Here is a 23010-nt window from a genome sequence, read left to right on the forward strand (position 1 = left end):
GTTGCAGGAGGGGAGAGGGGACCCAGACGCAGGGAGAGGGGGCTGCGAGAGCCAGTGCGGCTCTGAAGGCCTTCTGGCACAGTCCAGCTCGACGCTCGCATCCACCCCACTCCTCTCCTTTCTGGGGAAGCTCTGTCACTGTGTAAACATGTCTGCACATAGTTTTGGTAAGGAGAAGCACAAGAGCAGGCGCAGAAGCGCCCATGCTCCTCTTCTCAACAGGAAGGGTCAAAAAGCAGCCGGCCTGCTGGAAGCGCCAGAGGAGGGCCAAGAACTGGGGGGGGGGGGGCTTCCATGGCCCGCCTGCACGCCTGGAACCGCCGCAGGGCCCATGCGCAGGGCGACGGCTCCTCTGGCAGCCCCACGTGACCCGCGGCCCCGGCACCTGGCGTTCTTGTTGGCGTCGGCGCGCAGCATCTTCACGGCCAATAGGACCGGCTGGCCCGGGTCTCCATCCAGAGCAGAATCCTTGTCCCCCAACGTCTCCGGTCCCTCCACTTCGCACAGGTGCACCTGCAGGGGAGGCAAGCAGGGGCCGCGGTGAAAAGCCTGGGGGCCTTTCACATCCACCGAGCGGGAACAGCCGACGTTCAGCAAGCAAGGGAGGCAGCTGCACACCCCCACCGCCACCCCCCGTGCCGCACTCAGCAAGAACGCATCTTGCTCCTTTCCCCTGCCAGGGTCAGGGCTGCCGGTGAATTTTCTGGAAGGACAGAGGGTAGGTGGAATGAAAACAAGATGCTTTCTGGAGCCTTGTTATCCATGCCGGGATGCTTCACAGACACAACAATATTCCTGCCAACTTTACACAGCGGCGAAAACCAACACAATCACCCAGAAGAGTTTTGTCCGATTATCAACCCTCTGGCCCTGAATCTGCAAGATAAGCTGCTTCTTCTGATGGGGGAAATTTGTTGTATGTGGTTGTTTTGTTTTTTGTAAACTGTCCAGAGACTTTAGTATTGGATAGTACATAAAAACTTTAAATGAATGAATGTTTTAAAAACCGGGTGTTCTGGTTGCCTGGAAATGGGTTGATCATTCCAGCATGGTCTCTTGTCTGGGTCAGGGTTTTAACAAACAAACACAACACAACTAGACAGTTAGCCTTGTAACACAAGACCTTCCTGTACTCAGGAAGGTGGCTATGTCCAGCTAGGAGGCGCATATTGGTCTCCAGGGAAACGTTCTTCACCCAACAATCTCTTCCAGTTCCTTTGCAAGTTTCACCTTTCTTCTAGTTTCTTGGCTTCAAATGGAAATCGATGATTGAGCTACAGCATCTTCCTCAATTTCAGTTTCTTCATCGTTGATAGGAAATGCCTGTAATTCTCCTGTGTTCCTGATTTTTGTCCCACTTTTGCCTCCGGGTCATTGGAAACATCACAATAAATTGCAAAGCCTGCTTCCGAGGAGGGACTGTGGGATGTGTGAACGCCACAGAAGCAACAAGGCCGGAGGACAAGACAGCCCTTCCTGACTCCGGGCGCTCCAAAGCCAGGAGCTGCACCGTCTGCTCAGGACTTGCAGCCTGAGGCCATGCAGGACCCTTCAGCTTCGGCTCTCTTTGTCAGAGCACAATACCCGGAAGACGGGGCGCTCTTTCTTGAAGTGCCCCTCTTCCTGGCCAGCTGGAGATGTCCTGCGACGGCACTGCAGCGTGCAGAAGGCACACCGTGGGCAGTCGGGGAAGGGCCGCGGCGCTGGTGCAGAGCTCAGGGTCTGCGAGGAGGCGCAAGCGGACGCGGGGGAGGGCCAGTGTGGCGTGCCGGGCTGACAGGCGGGTGGTCCGACCTGGGTCGCAGTCCCCAGCCAGCCAGTCGCTCCCTCTCAGCCCAGCCTACCTCACAGGGTTGTTGTTGTGAGGCTAGCGTGGAGAGGAGGGTCACCGTGTAAGTTATGCTGGGTTTCGTTCAAGCGGAAGCAAGGCAGGGGAAGATGTAATGTGATGATGATGATGGTGTGATTAACAGCCTTATGCTACTCGAACTGGCATTGTACTTGCTCTCATTTTATCTGCCTTTCCTTCTTTGGAGATTGTTAGTGTTATGCATTGCAATTAAAATGGGTTGCATTCGCACAGCTGCCCAGAAAGGAAACATTTTCCTGATTTTTAAAAGCTTCTTTTCAAACGCAGTAGCAAATCAAGGTTCCACTTTTTGTGCAGTCGAAAGCCGCCCTCGTGGGCGATCCCTTGGGAGCACAGAGCGGAGCGCCCAGGCCCTGGCCGCTGCTACCGGCAGCCACCCCGAGAGGGTTGCACTGGCGACGGCAGGAAAGACGCGCCGAGATGCCAGCGGGCGCTTTCCGGCTCCGTGGCCCTCATTTTCTCCCTCCCCCCTCCCCCCCCCAGCGGCAGCTCCGGAACGCCTCCCGAAGGCGCCCGAGAGCCTGCGGCCGGAGTCACCCAGCCAGTCCTCACCTCTCCAAACTGGCCTTCCCCCAGCTTCTCCCGGAAGGTCAGCAGCTTCCTCGGGAACTCGGGCACGGCCACATCCTTGCCGGACAGCAGGTCCATGGTCAGGGCGGGGACGGAGTAGGTGTTGCTCCCGGTCACGCCCTGCAGGTTCACAATGTCCGCCTCGGCGTAGTGGGGGACGCCTTCCCCTCCGCTGGGCTGGGCCGGCTTGCTGACCCCGCTGCAGCCTGGGCAGGAAGATGGAGGAGAAGAGGCACTCAGCCCGGCAGGCTCTCGGCTGAGTCTCCGTCCCCCACGGGGGGGGGGGGGCGCGGCGGCATGTGCTGGCTCGGGGGGGCGCGGGGAGAAGGGGTCGCCCAGATGCATGGCATCCCGGCCGGCACTCTGTCCTGCTCCCGCTGCGGAGGGTGCTGCGCACAACAAGCCAGTGCAACGTGATCCTCCCACCGCAGCTGCCTTGGAAAGGCGGCCAGCTGCGGGGGACGCAGAAGCCCCCCCCCCAGAAGAGCAAACCCCATTCCAAGTCATTTTGTTGGGGCGGGGGGGCATGGCTGGCTGGCTGTCCATCAGGGGCTTTTCTGAATAAGGGATGGCTGCATACTCATTCCTTACCATTGATCACAGGTCCATTCAGTTAAGTTGTGTCCCCCCCCCCCCCGTTTTGCTGCAGCACCTGCCTAATGCTTTTGGTGAATTCTTTCAGAGGGAGGGAAATGTGGCATTCATTGTGAAAACAATCATGGGTGTAATTTCCTCTGATGTGTTTGCAATATCCCACTAGACCACAGTGCCACCGAGGGGTTATACGGGGGAAAAGCCGGGAACAAAGCATTTTCCACGTAGGGCTCAGAACTTAATTCAGAGATGGAACCCAAAGCAGATACAGCCTTGTGCAGAACAGCTCCACTTCACCAGTCAGCATGTAAATGCAGGATCCGTCTTTTGGACTGGGCTGAAGCTAGAAAGTGATTCTGTCTGAGAGGATTTGGGAAGTCCAGGGAAATACGAGCGTTTTTCTAAGTAGGCTGTGAAAGCAGGCTTCTTGGGCAACAATACTTTTAACCGTAGAGAAAAGTAGTCATGGAGGGAGAGTCCAAAGAGGAGCTTGAGCAAATTCAGTGATTTTCCCTTGCTTTTCACAGTTTATTCTGTTTTTTCGTGCTACAGGTAGAGGCACAATAACCAGCACTCCCCTTCAATGGCTTAAGGTGTGGTTACTTCAAGGACTGCCTCTCTGCACATTAACATATCTGTGTATGATAAGCCTCAGCTTATCATACACAGATATGTTTTAATTTAGTTATCAGATAAGCTGAGAACAGGGCAAGCATCCAGGTGAGATCCTGGCACATCATTTCAAGCGGCAAAAGCAGAAAAATGTTGTTTCTGTTAGAAGAGCCATTTCATATATACCTTTCCTGCAGATGTAAATTTACATTTTAAAAGGCTTTATTCTGGCTTGTGTAGCAACTTCTTCTGGCTCCCTTGCATATGAAGAAACTTACAAAAGCAATTATGTGCATGAAGCACCTGGGAAACCCCCTGTCCCAGGTGGATTTCCAGGAATGCTATAAAACCTTCCCCCAAGTTAGTTCCAAGGCCACGTCATTTCTAGATCCACATTTTTAATCCGCTTCTCTCCCTTCTTGCTAAATGAGGCTTATACGGCTGCGATCTCAACGCCTGGCAAAAATCGTACCTGCTGTGAGAATTTTAATCTATTTCATTAATTAAAGTACATAGTAAGACTGCAATTTCAGCTGCTCAGCCAGGCATCGGCGGGGCCTCCCGGACACGGAACGGCTGCCCTGACCTGCCTCCTCCTCCACCGGCGGGAACTCGGGCAGCTTGCGGATCAGCCGCGACGGCTCCTGGTAGTCGGGGCCCAGGGGAAATATGCGGTCGTAGGTGGAGTTGGTCTCTCGCTCACTGGATGAGGTGGAGCGGTTGCGGTTGAACATGCTGGAGTCGCTGGGCAGGGAGAGGCTGACGGTCATTTCGTCGTCCAACATCCGGCGGGAGGCCTGGAAGGCAGGAGAAGGCGCCTCAGGGTCTCCTTCCTGCCACGGAGTGGGAGACCAGGGGAGCCCCGCTCGGGGAGTGGCACGAAGTGAGAGAGAGGCGCTTGCGCCATTCGGATGCTGACGGAGTTTCGCTCTGATCCGGCAGGGCCTTTCTCACGTTCTTAATGCTTGTTCTGCGAGCGCACTTGCGGGTTACACAGAGCTCTTCACCGGGCTAGTCTGCAAATCCGCATTCCGCCATACTGGCGGGATGGAAGTCACAAAAGGGGAAGTGGGGAGACCCCACAGAGGCCTGCTGAGTGTGAAAGACGGAGAGGGAGAAAGGGGGGGTTGCACGAACCCGAACTGAAATTATTATAAGCCGTCCAGAGACGAAAGTGATGGATGGCCTAGAAATACCCTAAATAAATAATAAAGCAGGATGGGGAGTGAGGGAGGGCTTCCCGCCTGAGGCTTTTATGATGAGCTCATCCTTCCCGGCTCAGGATGATGCGGTGGCCCTCCAGCTGCACTTCGGTTGTCAAGGGGTGGTTTTTTTTTCTAAGAGCAGGGAACAGGCAGTAAGATATAAGGAAAGCCGAGGGCAATGTGAGCTCCCCACAGCCTTGTGCAATTCCCCCAAACCACCCAGAGGTAAAGCAGTGGAAAACGACACGGGGAACGCCGCTTGGGCTTCGATCGCAATTCTGTGCTGGAACCAAAGGCAGCCGCAGCCGATTCAGACCCTTGCGCGGAAAAGCTCAGAAAGTGTGTGTCGGAGAATGAATGGACTACATGAATGAAAGAAATGAAATCTAGAATCGTCACTCATGGATGGATGGATGGATGGATGGAGGGGAATGCGTCTGCCCCTTTGGGGTCTGATTCTGCCACCGAGGGAGGCTCCCCAGCCCTGACTCCCAGCCGTTGGGCCCACCATGTTCGTGGCGTCTCATCCCAAGCACGTGGCGTCCATCCTGAAGACAAGCCCTGCCTTACCTTTTCCAGCATCTTCTGCCAAAACTGCCTCCACAGGATGATGACAATTATGGCTACCAGGATGAAGATTATGGCCACTAAGCAGCCGATCAAGATGCGGGTGTTGCTGTCATCCACTTTGAGGGTTGGATCTATCGGAAGAGGGACAAGGAAGGTAAACATTATCCTGCATTTTAGGTGCATGTATACAAACCAAGACTTTCAACTGGCCGACCAATTTTGCCTGCACAAGTAGCGCCTCTTGGTTTAGGTTTGCCCCCTTTCCCTCGGAAATACCCTTCGCGTCTCCCTGGATGGGTTACAGTCCAGTCAGGCCGAATTAGTGCACGAGCAGCAAAAGTCCTTCCGGGGCGGCTATGCTGCCTTTTCCCCAGCATTCAAACAACAAATCCTAGCCACTGCAAAATGCATTTCCCTGTAACGGTGGCGGGGTTTGTTTGTGCATGTGCTCTAGAAAGGGACTGCGCCATTGCAAGAATATTACATCACTGATTGGATGGGCACCTGCTGGCTAGGACAGATGCCCATCGAGAGCAATCCCCCATTAATGCAGATGCTTGTCGGTTCACGTGCCCGACAGCGCCTGCGAAACTGCGGCAGGCAAGTTGCGAGATTTTCCTGCTCCGCCTCTCAGCCCATTTCCAGGCACAATCCTAAGCTGCATGTAGCTTCTAAAGACGTAAGCAGTCCTGGGACAGGGTGCCTCAAGACGCCAACTCACCCCTGGAGGTCCTTCCTGGGGTCCCGCTGCTCTTGAAGGTGCTAACTGGGATTGGGACCTTCTCTCTTGTGGTTCACCAACTTTGGAATACTCTCCCCTGAGAGGTGAAGGTTTAGGGGAGCTCACCTGCTGCCACATTTGAAGCCTTTCCGGGACCAGGTGAGAACCTCATTTGCCTATGCCTTTTAGATGGTTTACTCCTGGGTTGTGTTTTTAGCATAACTGCCACCAGCCTATTTTAGCGGCCGCTCTTTTTATTGTTTTATGCTTGCCGATTCTGTATTTCTTTTCTAATTCTTTTGTTTGCTCCTCTGAGAGGCTGAGGAGCGAAATCCAAAGAGAGTGAATCAATGCATAAATCGATGGATGAAGAAATGCCATGTTGCTCCCTTCCCACCTGCCGCCTCTGCCGCCTTTCTGTCAGCACGGAGAGGACCGTGCCACAAAACCAGCCACGTGGCCAGGTTGCGCTCTGACTAACCACCCAGACAAGCACGCAGAGGCACGGCTACAAACTGGCCATGCAGAGCCAAACTGGACACGGCGGAGAGAGCAACCGACATCGGCCGGGTTCACGCTGGCTCTGCAAAGCAGGTTCTGGCGCCGAGCTCAGGGAAAAGGGAGTGCGGGGAGTGGAGTGCGGGGAAGGGCCGGTGCCTTTCACCCACGCGCCCTTTCAATGCTGAAACTGGACAGCCCCGCCAAAGCCTTGCAGAGGACTGGCGCGGACACGTGAAAAAGGCCTCGTCGGTGATCTGTGCCGCATTTCCCCTGCACCTGTTCCTTTCCTCTACCTGTCACACTTACCTCGAGGTATTGAGCATCCTATGCCTAAGATGTGAACAGAAGCTCTGCACTGGAAGAACAGTTCTCTGAGAGGAAGGTAGGTGGACAGTTACTTTGGAAGGCATGGAAGAAGGCAAGGATGAAAGCAGAGGAGGAGGAGGAGGCCGAAGGACAGGGAGGAAAAAGCCTTCAAAAGCCGAGAGAGCGTCATAAATGGAGAGTAGCGCAGAGAAGAAATCTTTCCTAAAAATATGGGGGCATAAAAGCAGAGTATCCAGAGTTGTCTATAGCTAGTGTTCCAAGATATTTTTTTTTTAAATGTGGTGAGTCACAGTGGAGATTTGTCGATCTGTCCCATTTCACAGCATAACTGGCTTCACTACTGAACAACAGGCACCTGTGCCACTTGTCGACCTTTAGGTGCAACCCACAATCCTAAACCCACAGCCTTCCAAACAAGGTTGACAGCATCCCGGGCAGGTTAAAAGCCCTCCTGTCCCGCAGCTCACTAAGCTGGCTGATTTCAGTCGCTTCGCTGGAAGCATTTTGAACGGAGCAGGAATGGAGCCACTTGGGTTGCTTCCCTTCCCTTCCCTTCCCTGCCCCCAGAACCGCCTCTTTGCCCCATCCCAGCCTTCAGCCCTCAGAGACTCAGCCCTGCCAACCAGGAGGAAGGGGCAGGCACGCAGGACTTGAGCTGAAATCCAAAAAATCTAGGACCTTCTAATGCTGCCTGGAAGACCTTCTAATGCTGCCTGGAAGACCTTCTAATGCTGCCTGGAGGGCATCAGATTTCCTATAAGAGCGCATTTCAATTTGGTTCATATGCTAACCACTTAATAGAGGTGTTTTCAGCTGAAAGATCCTTTTGAGTTTAACTACGGTTGGATCCCTCCTTCTTTGGGTCCTTTCCCTCCTCCCCGTTTCCAGCACCAGGCCCAAGGGGCGTTCCTAGATCAGCTTGGCCAACCAAGAGCACAGCCTGGACGCTTCCTGCAAGCAGAGCCCCCAGGTATTTGCTTGTACGCCACTTTCTCTGCTAAAATGCACAGGATGAGAAAACAGGCTAGAAAGCAGGCCAGAGCCAGGTTTTGAATGTGCTTATGACTTGACGGAAAGGATGGAGGGAGGCGATTGTAAGGGCAGTGTGTTAAAATGAGAGCAAGAATGCCTAGCCGCATGCCCTTGCTCAGCTCAGCAAGGCAGGGTATTTTGGAAAGAGAGATGCACCGTGTCATATCAAGCTTCCTGTGGCCCCACCTGAGCCCTGGGTCCCCTCCGCGAGGCTGGGCAGGGCCCCAGAGCGCTGCGTCGGTGCGATCTGCCAATTTCAGGGGAGGAATGGGCACCCGCCAACCCCCACGCCTGCCCAGAAAGCTTGGGCTTGCCCCATGGGGACGTGCCCTGAATTCCGTGGGGCTTGGTTAGGATAGCCTCCTCTACTGGCTCAACTGGGAAAGACCTTGCGCTTGGCCCCCTTTTCCACCCAGAGGAAGGGGAGAGAGCGAGAGAGCAAAGAAGAAATGTCGTGCTGAACCTAAGCCAGCGCCTGCACCCCGCCTAACTTTCTTTGCACCCCACAAGCTCGTGCTTTCTACACCTGCAGTACACATTTTGTTCCTTCTTAAGGCACTCACAGCCACTCCTTCCTCCTTCATGCTGCCACCTCTTTCTCTAATTCTGTAGACTGTGGTTACTTGGTTTTGCACACGCATGTGCGGGCGGGCCGCTTGCCCACCCGCCCAGCAGCGCCACTCCTAACAGCAGCGCTCCGGAGAACGTCCTTAGGCGCTAACTTGGGGGAAGCGGCCTGGACTGCTGACGGGCTCTTCCACAGGATTCCCTCTGGATCACCTGTCTGCATTTCACACAAATGAGAGGCCCCTACCGTAAGTAGTGGGAGTCACTGAAGAATCAGGAAGGGCTCCAGAATTGTTGTACATGGCGGTATCTGGCGGAAGAAGAAAAGTCTCACCAACAAGAAACACGGACAATCACAAACTTGCATTTGCAAGCTCTGGCTGGTTTTGAAACAAGACAGATTCCGTCAAATTCAGTGCAGGGCGGAATGGTAACTCCGAGGACGGCTCGGCTCAGCTCAGCTCCCTGCATCTGCTTGCCGTAACTTCTGTAAGGCACAGGTGCCCAAACCCCGCAAGCCGCACAAGCCCAGGGCCCGATGAGTTGAACCGTAAGGGCGATGCACGATCATGCGATCACATCTAGCCCTTCTGGGCACATTTATTTATTTGGAATTTTTGTATGCTGTCCCATTCGCATAAGCCTCAAAGCCACTGGCAGCACAAAACTAAAACCCAGCCTAGGGACGCTCTTCCAAATGCATCCAAACAGCAGCGCAGTGACAGGGGCAGGTGAGCGGCTCGGTCGAGGCCCACGGAGAGGCACCTCCGCTGGAGAATCCCGCTTTCACGGCTCACTGAGACACAGGAGAGCTGCCTCCCTTTGGGCCGATAATGCCCCAAAGCACCTCCCTTCCCTTCGCTCCCCAAATAACTGTTGTCTCTCAGAGGAGGGGAAGGTGCAGCCCACGCCTGTGACCCACGGGAAAGGAAGGGGCAACCTCCCGCCCCGCCCTCACGCCACACCTGACTGGAAGCTGATCTCGCTGAACATCATCCAGGCATCCGCGAAGTAGAACTGGCACCGGATGGCGCTGGCCATGCGGTGGTGGAGTGGCACGGTGACGAAGCGGGCGCTGGGGTTCACGTCGTCCAGCACCAGCACCGAGGAGACGGGGCTGGGCTCCCACTCGGCGCCCTCCGAGCGGAAGTGGCACTGCACTTCCCTGAAGATCTTCACCCCCCTGGCGAACATGTTGTTGCAATGCACCTGAGTGGTGGAGGCGGGACGAGCGTGTGGGCGCGGGGTGGAGCGCCCCGGCCCTTGTGCATGCAGCACTGCCCCGAGAGGCAGAAAGGTGAGCAGGGCGAGCTCCTCCGGCGGGCAGCATCGGGGAGAAACTCTGCTGCACACGACGCACTACAGAGCGTTGTGCCTCGAGAGAAGTTCGGAAAAGCTTCCCTAGGAAGCAAGCCTCAACGGCTTGGGGCCTTGAGTTCGGGAAGGACTGCAAGCTTTGGCGCCAGGAAAAGCAGAGCGGTGGCGCCACGGCTCCCTCTCCTGGTGTGTCCTAGCTCAGTGCCACACAGTGACACCGCTCAGCAGTCGAGGCGGGAATTACTCAGGCGGCTGGCAGTGCCGAGACCCGTCCCGTCCCGGGTCTGGCTCGTGTCGCAGCCGAGGGATTGAGTCTCCCTAGGTGCAGAGCACGTGTGCACAGGTGAGGCTCCCGGATGAGGCTGCTCCCTGCGGATCCCTCCGCTGGGAAGTATTCACGGGGCCTGGACTGGCTCGTCCTTTGGCGTGCGGCATCGGCGAGCGGGCCGGAGGCAGGGCCGCCGTGCGCCCCCTGTGGCACTCGGCAGGCAAGCGGAACGCGAGCGCCGGCTCCGGCAACTGACCTTCATGGTGGTGAAGTTCCTGATCCGGTCGAAGGCAAAGACCATCTCCACGTAGCCGGTGGAGGTGCTCTCGTTGCACCAGCCCACGTAGTCGTAGCCGGGCCACATGTGGTATTCGTGGGTCTGGCTGAAGTCGTCCAGGCCCGAAATGCCGTCCGTCAGCTGGCCGAGCCCTTCGGCCATGCTGGCGGCAGGTGCAGGGCGGAAATGAGAAGACAGGGTAAGTCCCAGGGTCACCCGAGATGCTCTCAGCCCAGGCCGGCAGCGGAAGCAGAGGGGACATCGCCGCCTTATTTTGCAGGGCAGGCAACGCACGGCGGCACGTTTTGCTCCCGGTTTCCAGGCGGTTCCCCGGACCCTTGGGATCATTTTTGGGTGGGGTGCAGGGACTGCTATGCCGAGGGGCGGCTCCCCATCGCAGTGCTCCCGTCCCCCAAAGCTCTCAAGCAACCACCACCGTGTCTTTGCCATCTCATTTCCATGGAAAATGATCCAAATTGTCACAGGCATTTCCGGAAAATTCAGATGGGTTTTCATTAGGATTAGGATTAGATTGGGAGCTTCACGTGGGAGTTCTTTCATGTAAGCTGTCTCTCCACTCCTGATTCTATCAGGAGCCTGCCATTCATCTGCTCAAATGCCACAATGATGGTTAATAAAACAGCTCCTTGTTAAAAGATGACTTTGTCCCACAAAAATAATATTGTACAAACAATGCGTAAGAACTTTGCCATGCAAAAATGAGCGCCAGTCCTGTGTTTCTGATTGAGCTGGGGGGGGTGCTCAATTTGAGGCTTCTACGGTTGATTGGTGGCATGCAAACGTTCCTTGGTGTAAAAATTCCAGGGGTACCTGGTGGGGTTTGCTCCAGAAGGTCCTAACACTCGAGAGCCAGTGCTGTGAATCAGGGCACTGACTGGGGGCTTGGGAGAACCGGATTTCCCAGCCAAATGAGGACTCACCTGTAACCGTCATAGATGGAATCGTTCAGGTACACCACGCTGCCGCCAGGTAGAACCAGCTGCTGTCCTGCTGGAGCGCTGTATGAAACCAGCCCATCTGTAAAGGGACGGCACAGGAGGTCATGCGGGCGCTGCTGCCGAGGACACCAATTTGGAAAGAAGTCCACAGACGCAGAGCTTGGAGTCTGAGAACGGACTGCCGCGAGGTCAGAGAGCCCGGCGGGCAAAGCACAGGGAAGCCATGTGGGGAACCACGGCTTTGCGAAGGGGCCTTGCCATGCCGCCGCGGTGAGGAGCCCGGCTTGGCAGGATAGGGCCCCCTGGTTGTTTTCCCCATTACGCTCGTTACAGGGCTGTGATCAGCATGGAGGTACTGGGGACGGGGCGCTAAGCCTCTCTGCCTCAGGGCTTCCCCAGCGTAAATTTCCCCCTGCCTTCAAGCAAGACAGGTATCCCGTTCAAATACCTCACCCTTCCCTGGGGGAGGGGGGTTAGCTGGAGAACTGGCAAGGGGGAAGGGTCTAAAAACTCCCATCCACCTGAGCCCAGTGCCTTTTTTGCATAAAAGGAAAAGACAGCTGGACCAGGGGCTGGTCCTGCTATGCCTCCGCTGGCTGGGAGACCTTGGAGCCTCCGCAGGCCGGCCCGGCCTCTCCGCCCCATCCCACCTTTTGCGCTCCTCACGGCCAGCATACTCCGGGGTGATCGCGTGCCCTTGTAGGGCAGTCAAGCAGCGCCCCCTGTGGGCAAGGGAGGCCTTGGCACACTGGAGGGAGTCCTCATGGATGCAGAGGAAGGAAAAAGTAAGACCCAGCATGCTTCGACAAGCCCACGGAGCGTACAGTGGTATCTGGCCCAGTCCACGGGCTGGATGTGCCCCTGTGAAAACTACCCAGACAGCCCCCCACTTTTTAAAGGGCCGGGCCCCGAATTTTGACAGCTTGCTAGCCGTCTAAGCTCCTTTCCCTGAGAAAAGGCAGGGGAGGGGGGACTTGGCATCTCTCCAAGCATCTACAGGTTCAAGAATAAGTGTGCCAGCATTGCAGAGGTTGATTATAAAAAAGCGAAACTGTTTCTTTACGTGCGGATTTGGGGTGGGGGGGAAGCATGACGACGCGGCAGAAGCCAGCCTGCCCAGTTTTGCCCAGGGGCCGCTGGGGCGGTGTGCTCGGGGACCCCAGACGCAGGCCCACGCCTCCTTCAGCACCCCCGCTTTGTGCGCGTGCCGCTGGACCCGGCCCGGCCCAGCGAGGCCGCTCACCAGAGCCCCCCACAAAGGCACGTCACAGCTCCCCAGGCCTGAGACTTCTGGGGGCAGCACGGCTGACTGCGTGGCTTTGCCCGCGGATCCTGGCGCTGGACAGGCAAGGCCCGCCGTGCTCAGAAACGACTCCCCGCCATGACGGGGGCACCCCGAGGGCTGCGGCGCTCACCCAGCCAGGCGCAGCCGTAGAGCTCCACGCGGAGGCAAACGTTCGTGGAGTGATCCGTCACCGGGATGAAGCGGACAAACCGGGCAATGATGGGCGGCGCCAGGTCCTTGAGAACGATGTCATAGGGGTTGGTGTTGCCGTCAAGCACCTGGTGGCGGGGGGGGGGGGGGGGGGGGTGGGGGGCGGGGCCCCCCCCGGGGGGGGGGGGGGGGGGGGGGAGGCAGGTCAGGGGCAGGGCCACCACCGAGGGGGAGGCGCGGCTGGGGTGACGGTACCCCAGCTCTCTCTCACCCATTCGGGCCCCCCGCTTCCATTATGCATTTAATCTGGCTTCGGGAAGGCCTGCAGGCTGCTTCTGCTGCCATGCCAAGATGCCAAGAATTCCTGCTAGCCTAGCCTAGTTCCAACTCAGAGCCGAACTAAATGCTTTAGTTACAAATCTCCTGCCAATCTCCTGAAGTTTGTGTTTGTTTCACTAAATGCAGCTGCAGGATGGGGGGAATAATGCATGGGTTGGAGGGGAAATTCCTGCTACCTTATTTAATTATCCTTCCAATTTATATGCCCTATTAGCCATTACAACATAATCAATAGAATCAACTACTGTTATAAAACCAATCCTAACCATAACAACACTCAATACAACAGTCAGCAATAGAACAATCATTAAAAGCAAGTACTGCTGCTACTAATAACAAAAGAGAAAATGAAATAAAAGGGACAAGTCCAATTAAAATAACATGTATGATTAATTCCATATTCCATACTTCCACTTGCCACGTACCGCTTCCCCACGCCAGTGCAGCTGAATTTTTTAAAAATGGGGACGGGCGCACTGATGGCCTGGCATGATGCACAGGGAGGCTTGTAAAGAGCCCCTTCAGGCTGCGTTGCCCCAGTCCACAGGTGGGACCCGCACGACGGGGTGCTCTTAGGGTGAAACGTTCCCTGCGTGTAACAGAAGCGCCACCTCGGAGGCTCGCTTGCTGAGGAGAACGTGGATCGCTCCGTCCCAGCTACACCGTCCGGAGTGACACGCTTTGGCCCGAGGATGACGCCTCCGCCACCCCCGGTCCCCCGTGTGGAAACGAGGCTGGCCGCACGTGCATGGGGCCGGGGGGGCCTCTGCCCCGGGGAGGGGGCAGACGGCATGGGCGGCACCGCGAGGCACGGCCATCAGCCCCTCACCGGCCTGAACGGCCACCCACGTTCAGCCAGCGGCGGGCTGGCGGCGAGACAGCCTTCCCGCAGGGAATGGGGGGGCCCCTCCCAGCAGGAGCCCCCACGGGGGGGGTCCCCGTGAAACCCCTGAAGGACAGCAAGCGGCCGGGACAGCCAGCAGCTCGGCCGGATCCAGAGCGACTCCCCCCCACCCCCCGCAGCTGACGGCGGGAGCCTCCCTGCAGAAGCCGCTCCCGGAGCGACACGAGCTGGGGCTCCCGCTCAGGCCTGCCCGCAGCCTCAGGGCCCGCGCCGGCTCCGGGCTCCCCCGCCCTTCCCCGAAGGCGCCCCGGAAACGGGGGGTGCTCTCCCGGCGGCCCCCCTCCCCGCCCTGCTCACCTGCTTGCCGCGCCTGGTGCGCCAGGAGACCCAGCGCGTGCCGTCCCGGCTGTAGTTGATCCGGTACATGGGCGCGAACTCGTTGCCGTGGCCGCCGGCGTGGCGGCCCTGGGTGCCCACCAGCGTGATGAAGTGCAGGGCGCGCAGGTCGACCTCCAGGAACTCCTTCAGGTCGTCGGGCTCCACGGGGCTCTCGGGGCACCAGGCGCCGTCCCCCTCCTCCGAGCCGAGCCTGCGGGCGCGGGAGCGCTTAGCCCCTGGGCGCGCTGACGCCGTCGCCTCCCGCCCGCCCGCCCGGGCCCGGGCCCGGGCCCGGGCCCTTCCCGACGTGCAGGCCACACGTGCCGCCCGCCGCGCGGCTCCCCTCCGCCCTGCACGCTGCGCCCCGGGCCAGAGGCGGCTGCTCTCCCGCGCGGAGGCGCCGCGGGGCTTGGCCTGGGGGCGCCGCCTTTGCGGGGAGGGGGCGCGGGGAACGCGGCCCCGATCCTCGGCCGCTCCAGCTGCATCCAGCTGAGATGCCGGCAGCACGTAGGCGAGGGGGGTGGCTCTGGGGCCAAGCATTACCGGGCCGCCTTATAGGACCAGCGCCGGAGGAAGGACGGGCGTCTTACTATCTGGAGAGGAGACGCAGAGGGGGCGGGGCCAGCCTCGCTTACCTGCCGTACTTGGCTGCTGTGGATTCCGACCAGTAGCTGGAGGCAGAAATGTCCTCATCGGGGATGTGCCCACCCGACATGCCCAGGGGGTAGCGGCAGACGGCTGAAAGAGAGCGGGGTGGGGGCAGAGGGGAGCATGGGGCATCGAGCTTCCAGAGCTGGCTTTCTGGAAGTTGTTGTTATTCGCACTCTCTTAGCGGATGATTTCTGAATAGCGGTAACCACACACAGCAATGCAGAGCGTCAGGTTTCCGGATCCTCTTAGGACAAGAGCAGCCTGGCGTCCTTCGGCACGGCGTGGTGTTTTCACCCATCAGAAATACTGGTAGGGACAGTATGGAGAACGTCACTGACGGCCGCATTGGCCTGTCAGCTGAGTAGACCTCTGTGCAGCTGGGGCCCGGCTTAAGCCTGTAAATGTGTCTGAGGGAGGGACCGTTCCGGACACCTGGTCTGCCCTCCGCTGGGCAGGCGCTTGCTGCCTCTGAGCGACTAGCTGCTCAGGTGGGTCCGTTCGGACGCACGTGGGCACCCCTGTTCCAGTCTTTCTGCAGCTGATGGGAACACAGGGATCTCCTCACGGACAGACGGAGTCAGCCTCCAGCAGCTTCTCAGTCCCTCTTCTTAAAGTAACAGCAGCACTAAACCCTGAGCTGGCTTGGAATTTTGGGGTGCTTCCTGAGAAAGGGGTGCAGGCATTTCCTAACACAAAGGCACATATAAGCAACCCTTTTCTGCCAGGATTTGTCTGAATTTTCCCAACACAGTCAATCACCGCAATGAAGCTTTCTCCATGGCCAAACCTGGATTTTTATCTTCCCAGAATCTACAGTCCCGCCCACCTGCACAGGAAAGTTTTGGAACGTAAGAGAGAAACCTGCAATGTTTCAACAGCAGATGAGAACTAAAGTGCTGCATGAAGAGCTCGCAGCCCGAGGATGCTGCCACTGAAACGGGGGAGACCCAGCAGGTCCGGGCTCAGCAACACTAGACGCCTGAGCAAGCCCCGGACTCACCGAATTCTCCCTTCCGGATTGCGGGCTCCCTCAACCTTAAGATATCTCGGACTGCAGCTCCCACAATCCCACAGATGCTGAGCACTGCAGCCCGGCGTAGCTGGAGGAAGGGAAGGCTGCTCGGCTGTTCCCCTTCCCGGGAAGCGGGTCGCAGCCAAGCTGCGTCTGGGGGCGCTTGGTCTCACACTCTCCCAACGTGAGGAACTGCATCCTCTCGCTGGCGCAGCATCCTGGCCACCACCAGGAGAAGGTGGAGAAACGTTCTTCCAAGAGGCTATTTTGGTTTTGCTTTGGCCCTGTGCGTGGCGTAAGGGATGAAAAGACTGTGTGTGAACTGGCTGGCTGCGGTCTAGTTAAGAAGAGTTTCTGGGATCCACCCACAGGCCGTAGTCTGAGGACCATTCCGTGAGCCAACAAGTGATCGAGTGACTCCAGCATAGTTTGTAAATGTTATTTGCACAGCGCTGGATTGCAATGCCATTTGGAAAAGAGCTCGAACTGAGACGTGATGTGGAGATCTTGTTTGGCTAATCATATTTACATCACAATGGCATAAATATTGTTATTGCCATTATTACTACTACTACTACTATTACAGTTGCTAAAGTGAAACAGCGCAAGACCCGCTGAGCAAACAGGGCTTATTTCTAAGTAGCCATTCATAGGATTGCAACGTAAGCTCCACTCTGTCACCGTTCCCTCCTGGGAGCGTGACCCGCAGGACTCGGGGGGGGGGGGTTACCTGAGTAGGCAGAGACTGGCCTGCTCTCCGTCCATTCGCCTCTTGCAGATGGAGAACGGAGGCTGCGAGTCCGCAGGCCCAAGATCACAGACAGACTCCTCAGGAGAGGATGTGTCAGTTCTGATTTTCTTCCCCAACCTCATGCTATCCAGATGTTTTGGGTGCCAACTCTCACCCTCCCCGGCAGATGGCCATTGGTCAGGAATGCTGGGAACTGTAGTCCCAAACACCGTGAGGGGCCCCATTCTTCCTCCACTGCTTCTTGCTGGTCCTCTAGTATGAAGGAGAGGAAGATAAAATCTTGCTTCCTCACCTCCTGCCCCACCTCGATTACAAAGAGGAGAAAACCCAAACGGCGGGTGTGCAGAGCCCCCCAGAGCTCACTGGACGTGCAATTCCCATCAGCACTTTTCCTAAGGATGTACCGCTGGACCTACAGCAAGGAGTTTCCCCACGCAGTAATATTTAGCCTTCCACATTAGGGTGTCCGACTCTTGCCCCATAACATCGGTGCGCTGGGGCAGAGGCTGAGTCTGGCTTGGCCAATGCCACTTTTAGCAAGCCGGGGCGGAGGCCTGGTGCAGAGTGGGAGACGCTTGGCCAGGGAGCACGCTCCCGGCCACTGCGCTACGGGCGGAGCGGCTGGGGCCGGGAAGAGTCAGGCCCATGGGGAGACGGCGCACCGCCTGTGCCGTGTGGAAATGGAAAACTACCGGCGCCCTGATGCGAGACGGCCCTGGCCTTGCGAGAGAGCAGCCGAGGGGCGTCCACTGCCTCTGCACAGCCACCTGAGCATTATTTGTTCATGCGTCGCTGCCAGGAGAGCTTCTCAAAGAGCTGCTTGTTTCAGGGTGTTTATGGCCTGGCTGCTGGAGCCGGCCCAGAACTCTGCCCGTGATGTTCCTGCAGGCTGCTTCACGGCAGGCTGGGCAGCATCTGGTGGGGGGCGGCCGTGCGGGGCGACTCGTGGCCCTCCAGGCTTCCACTGATCGATCTATTTAGCACCTCCGATTTGCCCTGCACAAGGGACTGCAGGCGGCGCAGTGGGTTAAACTGCTGAGCTGCTGGGCTGGGTGATCGAAAGGTCGCCGGTTCGAGTCTGCACAATGAAGTGAGCTCCCATTGCTCCGTCCCAGCTCCTGTCAACCTTGCAGTTCGAAAGCATGCAAATGCAAGGAGATAAACAGGTACCACTTTGCTGGGAAGGTAACAGCATTCCTGCACCTCGGTGTTCAGTCATGCCGGCCCCATGACCACGGAGACCGTCTGCGGACAAGCGCTGGCTCCCTTGGCCAGGAAACGGAGATGAGCACTGCCCCCGAGAGTCAGGCATGGCTGGACTTCACGTCAAGGGGAAACCTTGACCTTGACCTTACTTGCCCTGCAGCCGCCTCACTGCAGCCAGAGGGGAGGGACTGTGGGCCCACACATCCAGGGGGTCTCAGGTTGCTCGCCCCTGGTACCCCAAGACACTCAATCTGGCCCACCCATCTGCAGTAGCTATGTAACTCCAGCACTCAGGGGCCCTGCTGTGAAGTTCATGGACACGAGATTCCATGAGGACCTGAAAAAGGAGAGTCTGTGGCCACTTGGGGAACAATTTTTAATGTGTCACTGGTTTTTAATTATGGTTTTATTGTGTTTTTATCTTGTGGTTGTGAGCTGCCCAGAGGTGCTGTGGCATAACTGAGTGGCATACAAATGTTTTAAATGCATAATAAATTAATTTACTTCCAGAGTTTGCTGCCACGTGGAAAAGGGCTGTTCAGTGGCTTGAATGGCTTGCGGGGTGGGGCTGCATGCACAGAGAGATCTCACGGCGCGAAGCTGCCAGGACCACCTGCCCACCCACCTGCAACTCACTGATGTGCTTCTGCAGGTAAGGAGAGAAGAACAGCGCAGAACATTGCAAGCGCAGCCGCACCAAGAATTTGCATGAGGAGGGGGCGATCCTGACGGTGCTGCTTGCAATTCCTTCTCACTCAAGCCTGCAAGGGACTCAGCCTCTTTCTCTGCAGCCGCCACCTCCACCGAAGAGCCCGCCTCCCTGCCCACAAGGTCCCCTTTCTTGATCAGTCTCCCTCCTAGGCATTGCTTGGCGGCGTGAGTAATTCAGGGATTTCTGTCTGCAAAGGCCCCCATTCCATGTGCTCTTCTTCTCGGCATCCACGAGTCCTCCGCATGCAACAGAAAGAAATCGGGATCGCTTGTGCCCAGCAGCAGGCCAGACGGGCAGCTGGTATCCTGTGCTAATGGCAGACAGGGGGCGTAATCTGGAGCAGCAGAGGGGGCGATAACGCTTTGCCCTCTTACTTCACCAGTCCCGCAGGTCTATTCCCCAAATGGGCCCTAGACAGACATTTGCTATGGCTGGGAGAAAAGCCGAGGTGGGGGGCTTAGAAGAGGGAAGGGTTATGCAAACACCCTTTCCAGATTCCATCCTCTACCTGCTCTTTCTGTAGTAGATTTAATTTGTGCAAGCTATTGTATTTCTTAACGTATGCATGGTAGGCATATCATGAGCAGAGCCGGCTGGAGCTGGGGTCAGACTAGATGGCCCGGGAGACCCCTTCTTACTTGCTCTGCTTCTATGTTTCAATGTTAATGTGTGTTTAAATTTGGTTTAAAATTTTCATGGTGCTCTTCTCATGATGTTTTTAATACTGTTTGTATTTTATATTGTATTTTTATGTGGTGTTGTAAACCACCCAGAGAGACTTCAGCTATTTATTGGATGGAGTGGCCTTTCCATTCCTTTCTTCCACCTATTTGTTAAATTTTTATACCGCCCAATAGCCCAAGGCACTTGGGGCAGTTAACAAAAGTTAAAAACATATGAACAAAGAGAACAACATATAAAACAATGCCAAAATAAAACCACAGCAGCTGCAATCCAGTCAGTACAGAGATTAAAAATTTAACTATTAAAGTACTGGGCAAATCAAAAGATGTTCACCTGGCACCAAAAGGAGTGGAGAGCAGGTGCCCGGAGAACCACTCCAAGAAGCTCATTTCTGAGACTGCTTCTTGTGACCTCCCTTTTAGATGGTCTCTTAAAAATTGCCTAACATGTGAACAATAATTTCATTTTTTAAGAAAAATCTGCATACTTTAGCCAGAATTGCCTCACCTGGACAACTTCCTGGGTGTACCTGCTGTCAAAACACAGCAGGTGCCAGCCATGGGCACTGGCCCAGAGAGGTTCCCAACAGGTTTTATTTTTGCCTTTGCGTGGCCTTGGGGACTGCCGAAAGGCAAGCCCTCAGTCCATAGCGAAGGCGCAAGCGATCTCTGCTCGTGGAAGGTGGGTTGGGAGATGTATCCCATTTGGCACCCGGATTCTCAGCATTTTTTATGTTCCCCTGACGGGTCCCCGTGCTCCCAGCTTTTGCACCCTTGCTACTCAGAAAGGAGTGCTGAATCCCACTCTTTCGCTGGAACACAATCACTTCAAAACACTGGCTCAATTTAAAAGGGATTTTCTTTTCAACAGCTCCCACTGGATTTTCAAAGGGGCATGTGCAGCCTTAAGTTCATGACACTTGATGACCTTTCTTCAGCCCAACCCTTCTAAGTTCCTGGAAATCCCAGCCAGATTCTGGGATTCTTGCACTTAGTTTAGGGTAAGTATGTGTCCCTGTTCCAGACCACGTGCCAAGAAGGTAAGGTTGAAACCCTTCCCCTCTCAGCTGCTCCGCTCCCTGAACTCCACCCACATACTCCTGCCTGTGGGTTAAGAAAGGGAGAAAAAAGCCACATGCAATTTGAATCAATGGAGGCCTTTTTTCTTTTGTAACCTCCACATGAGGGGAGGGGCAGATGGAATTTCAGGAATTAAGCAGCGAAGAGGAAACAGTTTAAACCTGACCTCCTAGTGAGCTGTGGATTGGAACAGCATGCATTTAATGTAAAATGAAAACAAAGATGAGTCAGTTGTGTGTGACTCTGTGAAAGGAATGTGCAGCTTCACTACCACTGGAGCCCGCACTGCAGCAGGGCATCCAAATATCTACGGGGAGACGCAGTGCTACGGGAAGCATTAGTGGAAGTATTCCTTCCAAATCACAAGACGTGGTAGTTCCCCTATGCTCCTCACTAGTCAGACCTCACCTGGAACACCGTGTCCAGTTCTGGGCACCAGGATTTAAGAAAGATGCAGGGAAATTAGAAAGGGTCCAGCGGAGGGCAACACAAATGATCCAGGGTTTGGAAACACTGCCCTGCGAGGAGAGACGGAGAGAACTGGGCAAGTTCAGCCTTGAGAAGACTCAGGGGGGACATGATATCCCTCCATAAGTACCTCAAAGGCTGTCACAAAGAGGAAGGTCAAAGTCTCTTCTCACTGATACCAGAGTGTAGGACATGGAATAATCATTGCGACAACCCAGATTCAGGCCGGACATCAGGAAAAGCTTCCTCACTGTCGGAACAACGCGACAGTGGAACCAGCTGCCTGGAGAGTGGGGGGGCTTTCCCACACTGGAGACACTCCAAAAGAAACTGGACAGTCACCTGAGTGGGACGGTGTGACTTGGTGTCCTGCACCAGCTGCAGGTTGGACTTGATGCCCTTCTTGGCCCCTTCCAACTCTGCAGTTCTATAATTCTTACAGGTTGGATGGGTGAATCCTCTGAGGATTTTCTGCATGAGCATGGAACTGCCACACAGAGAAAGATGGCTGTAGAGCACCAGTCTATGGAACAAAGACCTTCTACAAAAACAATTAACTACAGTGCTTTGCCGAGAGGCTTCCCAGTCTCCGCAGCCAGGATCCCTCTGGGAGGCTCAACAGGGTCACACGCCGCGTCCCCCTTCCCTGGTGTCCGTGGCGTGCCCTGCAGCCTGCCCCCTCACCCCTCTGTGGGCCTGACCCCCAGAGCTACGCCGTCGGGGCCTCACCTGGATTGACTTGCGCTTTCACGGTGCTCCGGAAGTCCGGCGGCGGCAGCAGCAGCAGCGGCAGCAGCAGAACCATCGGGGCCTGGAGAGGAGCGCGCATCTTCAGGACTCCGCACAGCCCTGTTCCTCTGGCAGCCGAAAGAAGAAGCGAGAAAATGCATCATTAGAACGGCGCTCCTGCGTCTGCTTCCCCAAGAAAAAGCTTCATTCAGCAGCTCGGTGGGACGCAGTTTTGAGTAAATATGCAGAGAGCTGTGAAGGGCACGTTAAACGACCAGGCAGAAAGCTCTGCCTACACTAGCAATGAAAAGACTCCACGCAGCTTCTCCATCTTTCCCATGGAACCGAGTGCGACCGAGAAGAGGCGGTGGTGGGAAACGGGGAGGATCCCCAAGGGGTGTCCTTTCGTTCGCAGCCTTCCTGTTGGCTTTGGGGTTTCTGGTTTTTCCATCGCGCTCTCTGTGTTGTTTAGTTATCTACAGAAAATGGTAGGACAGCCCGTCTGGGAATGTGGAACGTGGTTTCACGAGGACACACAAGACCGCAAGCGCCGTCTCTTCCCCGTCACTGTTGAGTGAAGCAACAGAGGTTTGAGCCGGCGCCTCGAGAAGATGTGGACAGAAAAAGGCAACTTAGGCCAGGGAGAGGGAGCCGGCTTGCGGATCCAGACTGAGCCTGGGATGCTTCCGTGGGAGCGCTGGCCATGCGCCCCTTGGCTCCATGAGGGCTGGCTCACCAGCGGCTTCTGCTCCTGAGGATTATCACTGTGGCCCTGGGAGCACACGCCCAGAGGAATCCCACCGGAACTACCAGGGGCTGTCTCTGCAGAGGCTCTGGGAAGTCAAGACGATACAGACTGCCGGTTAAGAGGAGCGGCTTGCAAAGGGCCTGTGGCTCTGCCGATGACCCCTGGACTGGCCTCGGGTTGTCTCTGGGCCCAGCTAGACCATTTGCTCATGATTTAGTGCATTTCCATACAACTTAATACTAGACTGCCTGTCAAGGGCTTCCCTGTGGGGACACGCCGTGGGCGAAACACGCTCCCCGAGGAGGTGCGCCTGGCGTGGTCGGAGTTCTCGTTGAGGCACCAAGTGGAGCCCCTTTTGTTTGTCTGAAGTTTTAACAGAGAAACGGATTTTAATATCGTTTTTACTTGGGCTGTTTTATGCCATTTACTAATTTTAATCACTTAATGTTCTCAAATGTTGTGTATTTGGTTTTACTTGATTCTATTATCATGGTGTTTTATATTGTTTTTATGTTATAGAAACAGAGCGAGTCAGAAGGGGCCTCCCGGACCATCTAGTCTGACTGCGGCTCTAGCCGGCTTTG

At 56.1% G+C, this 23010-nt stretch overlaps 1 protein-coding gene across 3 annotated transcripts in view; it reads right to left on the bottom strand.

Moving 5' to 3' along the window:
• Positions 1 to 23010, bottom strand: part of DDR2 (discoidin domain receptor tyrosine kinase 2) — a 47524-nt gene that overhangs the window by 16614 nt on the left and 7900 nt on the right. For all 3 annotated transcript variants that reach the window (XM_044439287.1, XM_044439286.1, XM_044439285.1), the window contains exons 2-13: positions 21679 to 21806; positions 15022 to 15124; positions 14366 to 14597; positions 12806 to 12953; positions 11373 to 11469; positions 10411 to 10594; positions 9535 to 9778; positions 8817 to 8879; positions 5422 to 5552; positions 4233 to 4443; positions 2423 to 2646; positions 386 to 513 (exon numbers count right to left, since the gene is read on the bottom strand). In XM_044439287.1, the coding sequence (XP_044295222.1) occupies positions 386 to 513; positions 2423 to 2646; positions 4233 to 4443; positions 5422 to 5552; positions 8817 to 8879; positions 9535 to 9778; positions 10411 to 10594; positions 11373 to 11469; positions 12806 to 12953; positions 14366 to 14597; positions 15022 to 15124; positions 21679 to 21778 (1865 nt within the window). In that variant the 5' untranslated portion in view covers positions 21779 to 21806. The remainder of the gene's footprint in view (positions 1 to 385; positions 514 to 2422; positions 2647 to 4232; positions 4444 to 5421; positions 5553 to 8816; positions 8880 to 9534; positions 9779 to 10410; positions 10595 to 11372; positions 11470 to 12805; positions 12954 to 14365; positions 14598 to 15021; positions 15125 to 21678; positions 21807 to 23010) is intronic.

Source organism: Varanus komodoensis, unplaced genomic scaffold (assembly GCF_004798865.1).
Source record: "Varanus komodoensis strain SLA01 unplaced genomic scaffold, ASM479886v1 scaffold34_1, whole genome shotgun sequence".
NCBI lineage: Eukaryota > Metazoa > Chordata > Lepidosauria > Squamata > Varanidae > Varanus > Varanus komodoensis.